At 47.8% G+C, this 12,779-nt stretch overlaps 1 protein-coding gene across 1 annotated transcript in view; it reads right to left on the reverse strand.

The window, feature by feature from the left end:
* Positions 1–11,044, reverse strand: part of LOC122107505 (sterol 26-hydroxylase, mitochondrial) — a 35,483-nt gene extending 24,439 nt beyond the window's left edge. The window contains exon 1 of the mRNA XM_042679273.1: positions 10,723–11,044. Coding sequence (XP_042535207.1) covers positions 10,723–10,998 — 276 coding nt within the window. The 5' untranslated portion in view covers positions 10,999–11,044. The remainder of the gene's footprint in view (positions 1–10,722) is intronic.
* Between the last annotated feature and the right edge of the window lie 1,735 nt (positions 11,045–12,779).

Raw genomic sequence — 12,779 nt, forward strand, 5'->3', positions numbered from 1 at the left:
GCCAGCTAGGGCAAGTAAGTCTGTGAGACTCTAATCTCCAATTAACCACCAAAAAGCTGGCCTTGAGTAAAAAAATCTCAAGGACAGTTCTCAGCCCTGAGTTCAAGCCCTAGGATTGGCAGGCACACAAATAAAAATATCACCCAAAATCCATCTAAAATTTTGTCAATTACATTTTTTTTGCCAGTCCTAGGGCTTGAACTCACAGCCTGGGCACTGTCCCTGAGCTTCTTTTGCTTAAGGCTAGCACTCTACCACTTGAGTCACAATGCCACTTCTAGCTTTTTCTGTTTTATGCGGTACTGAATAATTGAACCCAGGGCTTCATGCACGCTATGAAAGCACTCTACCATTAAACCACATTCCCAGATGTCTCTAAGTTAGAAACTTATTTAGTGATGGTGGGCTCCTTAGGAACTCTTAGCCTAGCAGAACAACACTAAAACAACCACCAAGAAGATGTGACAACCAAAGGGAACAAAGGCCAAGCACTGTTTTGCTGTGTCTGCTAAGCAGGCACTGAAAGCTGCAGGGCATTGGCTAAACAGAAATCTGACCTTGCCTAAACTGGCTGACAGATGTCAGAGGCCCATTCTGGGTCACAGGTCGGGGAGTGCAGCTGGGGCAGTCCTGTTTCCAACCTGTCAAAGTGTTACCAGTTACTGGGACCCCTCATACAAGTGGAAGCCACATCTCCAAGCAACAGGAGGTGCTAAATAATTAACAGCATTCCGGGCTTCTCCTTGTCCCTCACTTTGTCTTACATGATCTGCTCTGAGATCAGACCCAGTCAGTGGCACCATTTGGACTTCCAATAAGCAGGATTGCTTGTGTGTTTCTTATGGTGAATATGTTAGTGTTGAAAATTCAACAGGACATGTGTATAACTAATCCTCTGGAATTAAGAAATATTCAGAATTAAGAAATGTTCTACAAAGACAGTTTGTGAATATACCAATTTATATGCACATAAACCCCTACTCTTTTGAATCCATAAATGTTACATTATATAACTTTGTATCTTGCCTTCTTCTGAAGTCTTAGTAAGCAATGCATATTAATATAATAGATCATCACATGTGGGGTGTGTGTGTGTGTGTGGCTATAGGGGCTTGAACCCAGGCCTCTTGCTCACACTGGGCTTTCTTGCTCACAGCTGATAATCTCTCACTTGAAAATTACAGGCTTGGGGCTGGGAAGGTGGCTCAGTGGTAGAGCGCTTGCCTTGCATGCCTGAGGCCCTGGGTTCGATTCCTTAGCACCACATAAGCAAAAAGAAAAAAGCCAGAAGTGGCGCTGTGGCTCAAGTGGTAGAGCGCTAGCCTTGAGCTGAAGAGCTGAGGGACAGCGCCCAGGCCCAGAGTTCAGGCCCCACGACTGGACCAAAAAAAAAGAAAATTACAGGCTTGAGCCACTAGTACTAAGCTAGATCACCCTATTCTCTCTTTCTTTCTTTTCTTCTTTCTTTCCTCTCTTTCTTTTTCTCTTTCTCCCTCCCTTCCTTCCTTTACCTTCCTTTCTTCCTTCCTTTCTTCTTCCTTCCTTCCTTCCTTCCTTCCTTCTCCCCCCCTCTTTTTCTTTCTTCTTTTTTGTCCAAGACCAGAACTCAAACTTGGTATCTGCTGCTTTAGCTCACTGGCTGTCACTCTACCACCTGAGCCAAGCCTCTAGCCCCACCCTACTCTTTTTTTTTTTGGTCAGTCATGGGGCCTGAACTCTAGGCCTGGACACTGTCCCTCAGGTCTTCAGCTCAAGGCTAGCACTCTACCACTTGAACCACAGCACCACTTCCGGCCTTTTCTGCTTATGTGGTGCTGCAGAATCAAACCCAGGGCCTCATGCATGCAAGGCAAGCACTCTACCACTGAGTCACCTTCCCAGCCCCACCTACTCCTTTTTTTTTTTTTGGTCGGTTGTGAGGCTTGAACTCTGGGCTTGGGTGCTCTTCAGCTCAAGGTGAGCACTCTACAATTTGAGGCACAGTGCCACTTCCAGTTTTCTAGTGGTTTAGTGGAGATTAAGAGTCTCACCGACTTTCCTGCCCAAGCTGGCTTTGAACTGCAATCCTTAGATCTCAGCCTCCTGAGTAGCTAGGATTACAGGCGTGAGCCACTGGTGCCTGGCATCTACTCTTTTTCTAAGGTCACTTAAAACACTATCATACGCATGTACCAAAACTTAGTCTACTCTGGGACACTTGTGTCTTTTCTAATCTTCCTTGACCACAAGGATAATATTGAAAAACACCCCCACACAGGCAGGATAAGTGAAGGGTAGAAGGTATAATGGCAGCATGAGTGATGGAGAAGAAAACTGACCCAGTTAATGAAAGAACAAAACATGTACTGAACGAAGGCTGACCTTACAAAAAGCAGAAGAGGAGGGCCACATAATGAAACATTGGCAGCATTAATTTCTCACTATCCAACAGAATGAGCTAGCCTAAGGGAAGAGCATCAGAGAAGAACATTCTACCAGGTTTCTCCAAGGCCTGGATGAGATTTCCTTCTATACAAGTTTGTTCTTATAGTTTTGGGTCCTTTCACACCAAGTAGTCCATACCAATAGTTACTGATTCCTCTCCCTAGGCATCTGCATCCTCTGAAAAGAGCATGGGGGATCAAAGATGGCTACAAATTCTTTGACATCTGCCCCCTTAACAGTGAGAAATGGCTTCTGCAGACATTTCTAGGCCTGAGGCTTAAGAAAGCAGTGACTTTGCTGGGTGCTGGTGTCTCATACTTGTAATCCTTGCTACTCAGGAGACTTAGGTCTGGAGAATCAGTGTTTGATGCCAGCCCAAGCAGAAAAGTCCATAAGACTCCATCTCTGATTAACCAGTAAAATGCTGGACTGGAGGAATGGCTTAGGTGGTAGAGCACCATCCCTGAGCATCTAATGCCAATGACTGTGTAATGGTGAAAATAATGATTTTGGGGCTGGGAAGGTGGCTCAGTGGTAGAGTGCTTACCTTGAATGGATGAGGCCCTGGGTTCGATTCCTCAGCACCACATAAGCAGAAAAGGCCAGAAATGGCGCTGTGGCTCAAGTGGTAGAGTGCTAGCCTTGAGCTTAAGAGTTGAGGGACAGCGCCCAGGCCCAAAGTTCAGGCCCCATGACACGACCAAAAAAAAAAAGAATAATTTTCTTTTATTAAGTGGTTGCAAGGAGGTTACAATTTCATATGTCAGGTTATGAGTGCAGTGCATTTTTTTTGCCAGTCCTAGGGCTTGATCTCAGCGTCTGGATGCTGTCCCTTAGCTTCTATGCTCAAGGCTAGCGCTCTACTACTTGAGCCACAGCTCCACTTCTGGCTGTTTTGGTGCTTAATTGGAGATAAGGGCCTCAAGAACTTAACTTCTTCAAGCTGCCTTCGAATCATGTTCCTCAAATCTCAGCCTCCTGAGTAACTAGGATCTCAGGCATGATCCACTGGGCACAAGAGTACAATATGTCTTAATCAATATTATCCCTTCCGTTGTCCCCCATTTTTCCCCTCTCAACCCAAACTTCGAGTACTACTGATAATTTTAAAAAATTCAACTATGGGGCTGGGAAGGTGGCTCAGTGGTAGAGCGCTTGCCTTGTATGCCTGAGGCCCTGGGTTCGATTCCTCAGCACCACATAAGCAAAAAGAAAAAAGCCGGAAGTGGCGCTGTGGCTCAAGTGGTAGAGCGCTACCCTTGAGCTGAAGAGCTGAGGGACAGCGCCCAGGCCCAGAGTTCAGGCCCCACGACCGGACCCAAAAAAAAAAAAAAAATTCAACTATATCTAATATTTTTCTCTTGAGCATTCACTCTGATCAAGACTGGCATTAGTGAGAAATATCATTACCCTAAGCTCACCAAGCTGTGAAGAAGCCCACGACACCAAGAGAGAAGGGGGAAGGGGGGGAGAGAAAGGGAGAGAGGGAGAGACAGACATTCATGCTACTGAAGCTCCTGGCCCCAATAGATATGATATGGCAGCCAAAAGCCAGACCTAAGGGCCAGACATATGTCTCCCCTTGACCGGTCCCAGCTATTTGAATTGAAGCCTGACTCCATGAGGAAACAGAGGTAAATGATTTTCAGAGTGCCTTGGTCTATGAAATGCAGGTGTTTCCAATTACTGATCCACAAAAATCAGTGTTTGTTTTACGCTACCAAGTTTTAGGATTGTTGGTCACACATTAACAGTTAAATAGAATAGGTTATTTATACATATCTGTGTGATACCATGATCAGGGTTAATTTTCTTGCTCCAGGTCACACAATGATGTCTGTGGGTTTGGCTAATGAGTGTCAGTCTTGAATAATGTGCCCTTCATCATGTGTCTGTGGCTCACATCTGTAATCCTGGCTACTCAGAAGGCTGAGCTCTGAGGATTGAGGTTTGAAGCCAGCCAAGGCAGGAAAGTCTTTGTTTTTTTGGGGGGGGTTTGGTTTTGGTTGTGGGGCTTGAAATCTGGGCCTGGGAACTGTCCCTCACCTCTTCAGCTCAAGGTGAGCGTTCTACCACTTGAACCACAGAGCCACTCCAGTTTTCTGGTGGTTTCTTGGAGATAATAATCTCACAAAGTTTCCTGCCGGGGCTGGCTTTGAACCGCGATCCTCAGATCTCAGCCTTCTGAGTAACTAAGATTACAGGTGTGAGCCACCAGCACCCAGCAGGCAGGAAAGTCTTATGAGAGAGACTCTTATCTCCATTTAGCTACTAAAAAAATGGAAGTGGAGCTTTGGCTCAAGTGGTAGAGTGCCAGCTGGCCTCAAGTGGAAAAGCTAAGGGATAATGTCAGGCCTTGAGTTCAAACCCCAGTACTGGTTAAAATAAACAGGAAAATGGAGGAGAAAGGAAGGAAACAGGCCAGGCTCGATCTTCCACAGGTGAGGACTGTTTATTGAGATAGAGCAATGAGGGACATAGCCTTCCAGTGGGCTATAGAGCTGGGACAGGAGCTGGATTTTATGAGGTCTGAGCAAGGAGGCAGAGTTTAATGAAAAAGCCATTGGGGGGGGGGGGGGGGGAGGGAGGGCGGCTTTTCAGTTGGCCCAGGATGGAATGTTTATAGCCAGACTTTGATTGCCTAGCTGCAGTCAGGCAATCTCCACTTATCTTTGGCAGCTTGCTTAGTATCTATATGCAGCTGGGAAAACAGGGTAGAAATCAATCCTTCAAACACAAAAACAAAGCCAGGTGCTGGTGGCTCAAGCCTCTGAGGATTGCGGTTCAAAGCCAGGCCAGGCAAGAACATCTGTGAGACTTATCTCCAATTAACCACCAGAAAACCAAAGTGGCGCTGTGGCTCAAGTAGTAGGGCGCACGCCTTGAGCTGAAGAGCTCAGGGACAGTGCTCAGGCCCAGAGTTCAAGCCCCACAACTGACAAACAAAACAAAAAAAACACAAATGCAGCAGTGGTACTAACTAGACACTATGTTGAAAATGAACTATACAATTTGTGGGTAGAGATGGGAGGGGAAAACTGGGAGAGTGTGAGTAAAGTCCAAAAAGAAATGTACTCTTCCCCAGAACCCATGGCTCATGCCTGTAATCCTAGCTACTCAGGATGCTGAAAGCTGAGGATTGAGATTCAAAGCCAGCCTAAACAGAGAAATCCATAAGATTCTTATATCCAGTTAACCACCAGAAAACCACAAGTGGTGCTGTGGCTCAAAGTGGTAATGCATTAGCCTTGAGCGAAAAAGCTCAGGGACAGTGCCCAGGCCCTGAGTTCAAGCCCCATGACTGAAAATGTTACCTGACAGAGGTGAGGTTTAATAAAGCTCTTCACTTAGGGTCCTTGACTTCGATCACAGAATAAGAATTTCTGGACAAGTCACAGTGGTAAGCAAACTTGACAGAGCTTTATGGAGTAAGCAAAAAAGCAGGCGAAGCAGGCAAGCAGAAGGGCAGGGGCACACTAGCAGAATGTGGGTGCTCTCATTGGGAGATAGAGACAGAAAGACAAACTCACAGAAAGACACACATGGCAGAGAGAGAGAGAGAGAGAGACAAACAGACAGACAGACAGACAGACAGACAGAAAAACATAGGCACCCATGAGGGCTGGGAAGGTGGCTCAGTGGTAGAGCACTTGCCTTGCATGCCTGAGGCCCTGGGTTCGATTCCTCAGCACCACATAAGCAAAAAGAAAAAGGCCAGAAGTGGTGCTGTGGCTCAAGTGGTAGAGCACTAGCCTTGAGCTGAAGAGCTGAGGGACAGTGCCCAGGCCCAGAGTTCAGGCCCCACGACCGGACCCCCCCAAAAAAAGAAAAAAGAGAAAAACATAGGCACCCAGAGAAACACAGACACCCAGAGAGACACACAGCTCTTTTTGAGCTGTTGGGTTATTTATAGGGTAAACGATGCAGGGGTTCTGGCTTCAGTGTTATGCAAAGATAGATCCTTTGTCTTTGCTCTACTCATACCTGGCATTAATTCTTGGGATGAGAAATGCATCCCTTAGGAAGGAATACATCCTGATGTCTCTCTCTGAAGCAAAAGATAGCATTTCTAAGTTTCTAAGTATCATATTTCTGAGTTGCCTTCACCAGGCCTGTTTCCTTAAGTTATCCTGCTTCAAAAAGAAAAAAGAAAGAAAGAAATATATTCTTTACCTGACTTATGTAACTGTAACCCCTTTGTACATCACCTCTATAATAATAAAAAATTACAATAAATAACTTGCACTGGTTGACCAAATTTAACTTCAGCACTAGAAATACTGAAGACAGTCTGGCTATCTCCCTCATATCTTTCCTTCCCTGTCTCACAGGTCAGGGAGTTGGAAAGAAAATGTCTCAAAGATTATTACCAGTTGTGTCAACTGTTCACAAACATGCCTGGTACCTTCCCTATGCCTCAGATTGTGCCTGGCCTTGAAGGAAAGGAGGTGGTAAAGACCTCGGAACTTCCTAGTTCAGTCTCAGAGCCACATAGACCAGAAATGATTAAGAAACACGAGACAATGAGAAATGCATACATGGGAGTATGGGGGAGGAGGACCATAGGAGGGGCCCCAACTCAAGTAGTCCCAATAACAGCTGCAGAATGGAAACTTCTCGTTGTTCTCAGAAGCAGCATCTTTGAAAGATAAAGATGTCATTGGAATTGACATATAATCGTAACATTGGGTCACATTTCTTGTTTTCCCAGCACTCTTGAAAGAGGCACTGGTACCATTGAAGTAACACAAACTGTATATGTCCCAGACCCTACCCATTCCCTGAGTCCTACAATGCTTCCCAACACTCATGTCATTTTCTTTGGGGGAAGGGGGGTGAGGGGGTTGGGATAGGTTGGTCGTGGGGCCCGAACTTAGGGCCTGGGTGCTGTCCCTGAACTCTTTTTTGCTCAAGACTAGTGCTCTACCACTTGAGACACAGCTCCACTTCCAGTTTTCTGGTGGTTAATTGAAAATAAGAGACTTACTGACTTTCCTGCCTGGGCTGGCTTTGAACTGTGATCCTCAGACCTCAGCCTCCTAAGCAGCTAGGATTACAGGTGTAAGCCACCAGCACTTGGCTCATTTCATTATTTTCATGTGTGATAATGCAGGTATTTTTAATTTATTTACTCATGCTCTGTGGCCCTGGAGATTGAATCGAGCCTCATGCATTGCAAGGTGAGTTCTGTACCACTGAGTAACAGCTAGTGCTGTCTTTTGACAAGGGAGGAAGTAGAGGTCATTGTAGTTGGCTGCCCACACCCGTTCCATCCCTCCCTCTTGAGTGAGCAGCAGACACCTGATTTCACTAAAAAGGACCTCACTCCCGGCTTTAGGGTGAACCTGCAAGGGGCCACATTACTTAGCCCTTATGCCACATTACTTAGCCTTTATAAGGGGTTCAGGGATGGGCAATTAACCCAGGCCAAACCAGGCAACCAGATTCTGCAAGACAGCAGAGCCAAAAGAACTGCAGAAAAATGAAACTGTAGCTTTGATGACTTCATGAACCTTGCTTTTGTTTCCCCTAAAGTTCATACACTGGAAGTCTGGACCCCAATGTTGGAATGTGGCGGTTCCTTTAAGAGATAAAACCTGCCAGGCACTGGTGGCTCATGCCTATAATCCTAGTTACTCAGGAGGCTGAAATCTGAGGATCACAGTTCAAAGCCAGCCCAGGCAGGAAAGTCTGTAACACTCATCTCCAATTAACCACCAGAAAACAGGAAGTGGTGCTGTGGCTCAAGTGGTAGTGCGCTCACCTTGAGTTGAAGAGCTCAGGGACAGTGCCCAGGCCCAGAGTCCAAGACCCAGGATGGAAAAATAAGTAAATAAAATTTTTTTTAAAAAGAGATGAAACCCAAAGGAAAGTGAATGGGTTGCAACCATCATCATGGACTAATAAAGATCTTATAAGAGCGGGTAATTCCTATGAAAGGGACTATCAGGGGCTGCGTATGTGGCTTAGTGGTAGAGTGCTTGCCTAGCATGCATGAAGCCCTGGGTTTAATTCTTCATTACCACATATACAGAAAAAAACATTAGTGGCACTGTGCTTAAGTGGCAGAGTGCTAGCCTTGAACCAAAGAAGCTCAAGGACAGTGCCCAGGTCCTGATTCAAGACCCAGGACTGGCAAAAAAAAAAACAAGGGGGCGAGGGACTATTATAAAAGAACATGCCTGGTCCCTCCCTGGTCTCCTGACCAGGCTGTGAGCTCCCTCTTTGCACACATATGCTTCTGCTTGTATTTTTCCACTATTGTGACACAGCCCAGGGAACCCTTCCAGACACAAGCACTATGTTGTTTGGCTTTTCAACCCTTTAGAATCATGAACCAAATAGACTGCTTTTCTTTGTAAGTCACTCAGGTCTTAAGCATTTTGTTATAGCAACCCAAAATGGACTACAAAAGAATGTTGGAATAATGACACCTGAAAATGTGGAAGTGACTTTGGAACTAGGTAATGAACAAAGACTGGAAAAGTCTGAGCGAAAAGGCTAGGCAAAGGCTCTGTTTCTCTAAACAAAGCATGGTGGGCAATTCTGGATGAAGGCTCAGAAGACCAGGAGACAGGGAAAGACCTAGATATGAGAGATTGGTTAAGGGGTGCTGATGAGATTGCTAATAGAAATGTGCACAGGAAGGTCTCAGGTGGGAAGGAAAAACCAGTGATGTGTATTAGCGTGCTGGAAGAGAGCCCCCAGAATATTCCAAACATCTTCCAGATTGTTTCTCTCATCACAGAGTCTTTACAGAACAGGATGGTTTCAGGGTATACCTGGAGTCTGCTCATCTGGGCTGAGATGGCTTACACCTGGCGGGAGAACAGTAAATTTGAGGCCATCCTAGACTACATAGCAAGACCCTATTTAAAAAAAAAAATTCCTACAGCCGGGCCGCCAGTGTCTCACGCCTGTAATCCTAACTACTCAGGAGGCTGAGATCTGAGGATCGAGGTTCAAAGCCAGCCCCGGCAGGAAAGTCCATGAAACTGTAATCTCCAATAAACCACCAGAAAACCAGAAGTGGCGCTGTAGCTCAAGTGGTAGAGCACTAGCCTTGAGCTGAAGAGTTGAGGGGCAGTGCTCAAAAAAGTCCTACAGAGTGAGACTGATTGGAAAAAAAGCTTTAAGAAATACACACACAGCTGGACACCAGTGGCTCATTCTTGGAATCCTACAGTACTGAGGGGCTGAGATCTGAGGATTGCAGTTCAAAGACAGCCCAGGCTTTATCTCCAATAAACTACTTAGGAAAGGCAGAAGTGGTAGAGCACAAACCTTAAGCAAGAGAAGCTCAGTGTCAGAGCCCAGAGTCTGTGTTCAAGCCCCAGGAATGAGGGAGTGGGGGTTGGGAATCATCACCACCCCATTCTTGGCTTTCTCCTGTTTCCTGTTTCTCCTCCTAGGACTATCTAGAATTTCCTGGGGAGTTGCTGTGATACAGCTAATCCTGAGCAAAGCCCTGAGAAGCCCTCAATCCCCAGCAATCACCTGACTCACAGTTCTAGAGACTGGATGGGGTAGGAGAGGGTCATGGGACCCTCATTTCTTGGCTTAACTCTCAGTAACTATCACCTGCCCCCTGCCCCCCAAGTCTTAGGAATGTGAGCCCAACAGGGACAGCAGAAGTGACAGCTGCCAACTCCCAGGGGCAAAAGTGGTAGCCCTGGCTGCTGGCCCTTTGGACCTTCAATCCTTAAGTCCTCTTCCCCTCCCTCAACTCCCCCTTTGGCTTTCTGAGAGTGTAACTTCCACCTGCTGCTCCATCCTGAATGCGGCCACAGTCAGGAGCTCCTTTGCCTAGTTTTGCTTTCACTTCCTAGGGAACATGTCCCCGTCCCAGCGGGGAAATTTATCTTGCAGACTGCTGAGAAGTCTCTGTAATCTTCCTGAATTTACTTTCTGGAATCAAGAAGTCTGGTAGCCAATACCAGTAAAGAACTGGATAGTGGACACACATCTGCTTCCAATGTATACGCTAGCACGGGCAGTTCTCTTTTGAAACAGATTCCTTTTCCTTGTCCACCTTAAGTTACCCCTAAGCCACCCAGACTCCTACCCTCCTGCTTCCGGTCACTGTTTGTCTCCATGGGGGGAGGAGGGCTCTGCCTACACATTTCCAGTTTATCACCATCACTTCAGCCCGTGCCCAGTGAAGATCCCGAATCGTTCACGTCTTCTCCCACATCTCCTTCATCTCCAGCGTGTCTGTCCCAGCGCTCTCCCTTCTCCCCTCCCAGATCCCAGATCCAGATCCCACCAGCCCCCCCCCCACCGCCCCACGATTATTACCTGGAGCTCGTGTATTCGCAGAACATAGCCTTGCACGAACAGCTGGAAGAAAGTGTGCAGCTTCCCCAGCCTGGGGAGCTCCTCCAGGCTGCGCAGCCGCCGCCGCCGCCCGGGGTCGCCAGCCCGGGCTCCGGGGCCCGCGGCTGCCTGGGCCGCGTGAGGGAGGGCGGCCGGCATCGCGGCCTTGGTTCTGGCCCCATGCGGGCAGAGGCCACGGGTGGCCCCCCGGGGGCCTAGCAGCGCCCACCGCAGACTCGCGCGGCCCAGCGCAGCCATGCGCGGATCGGGCTGAGGCTCGGGCACCTTTGAGTCCCCGGCTGGGGAGCCCTGGGACCGGCCCGGGAGGCAGGACTGGAGGGGCGGGTTCACAGGCAGGGGTGAGGTGGGGGCGGGCAGAGAAAAGGTCAGCCCAGCCCCCCCCTCACTTTTCGTCACTTTCCCGCCTAGTCCTCGCCCCTCCAAAGCAGGACCTAGGGAGCGTCTGCAGCTGGGGTCCCCCGCCCCCGCGCGCCCCGCCGCGGGAAGCCGAGGAGGACACGGTGGATTGGGGGATCCCGGGTCGCCGCCCCGCACTGACGCCCAAGAACTTTCCCAGAGCTCTGATCCAGGGACGCGGGGGTCGGGGGGAGCCACCGCCTTCCCGGGGACCCCTCTCGGAAGACTTGACCGCGCCAGGCCCGCGAAGGGCCTGGGACCGACTACTGAGGCCACCCTGCCCGCTGGCCTCCCCCAGGGTCTCCCCGAGGGATGCCCTGGCTACCCGGGTCCTCTGACCCCACCCCCAAGGCCGGTGAATTCTCCCCACAGACACCTTCCCACCCCAACGCCGCCGACGCAGGGTGGCTTTTGTTTTTTAATTGTTATTATAAAGGTGATGTACAGATACAGAGCAGACATAGTTACATCCATCAGGTAAAGAGTCCATTTCTTCTTGACAATGTCCCCCCTTTCCTCGCTTTCCCCCAGGTTTCCCTCCCGTCCCCACCCACAAGTGGTCTAGTTCCTTTTCAACCTAGTGGCTAGTGAGTGCCTCGGCTGTGTCTGTTCACCCTTTGTCCCTCCATTTCTGTATCAGCAGGGTGTCTTAAACTGACCAGATTTAGTAAGTTTTTTTGTTTTGGTTTGGTTTTTGGTGGCCGGATTCTTGTTGTTGTTGTGGGTGATGATAGATGATGATGTTTTTGAGCATGAGTTTCACTTTGGAGCCCAGGCTCCTCTGGAACTAGTCATCTTATCTCAATCTCCTCAGTAACTGGGACTACAGAGCATGACACCATGCCTGGCTTCGGAAATATTGTTAATGAAGTGAAAAGAATGAAGTACTGAAAACACGCTGGAAGAAGAAAAAGTAAGCTTTTCAAAAAATTAAATCATGATTTATACATTCATAAAACAAATACAGGGTCAAAGATTATTTAACCCATGAATGAAGAAGCCAGCATGAGGGCAAAACTAGTTCCAAAAGCATTTGAAGAATTGATTATTTATAGCCAGCCGCAGAAAAAAAGGGCAAATTAAGTTCAAAAATGCGTGGGCTGGGAAGGTGGCTCAGTGGTAGAGTGCTTGCCTCGCATGCATGTGGCCCTGGTTCAATTCCTCAGTACCATATAAACAGAAAAAGCCAGAAGTGTTGCTGTGGCTTAAGTGGTAGAGCACTAGCCTTGAGCTGAAGAGCTCAGGGACAGTGCCCAGGCCCTGAGTTCAAGCCCCAGGACTGGCAGGAAGGAAGGAAGGAAGGAATCGGACAGTTGGGAGCTGACAGTAAAGTTTAAAGGTCATCTTGACCCCAGTGCTCACTTGAAGGCATATTCAAGGAACTGGCTTACTTAAAAACACCAGGTGCCCAGGATTGCTTTGCTATGTCTGCAGAGTTTGTTTTACTTTCTACCAGTTGACCTTGTCTTGTCTTTACTGCACTCTGTTTTTACTGAAATTTTCCTTGTTTTTCTGGACTATTGTAACCTTATGTTACCTCTTGACTTCTAATAGTATATATTAGGGAAAGTTAAAAATAAATGGTGCTGCAGTCTTGAGCTGCAGACCTCCGGACCCCATCC

The sequence above is a fragment of the Dipodomys spectabilis genome, unplaced genomic scaffold (assembly GCF_019054845.1).
Source record: "Dipodomys spectabilis isolate Male_0828 unplaced genomic scaffold, ASM1905484v1 ptg000051l, whole genome shotgun sequence".
In the NCBI taxonomy this organism is placed as follows: Eukaryota; Metazoa; Chordata; class Mammalia; order Rodentia; family Heteromyidae; genus Dipodomys; species Dipodomys spectabilis.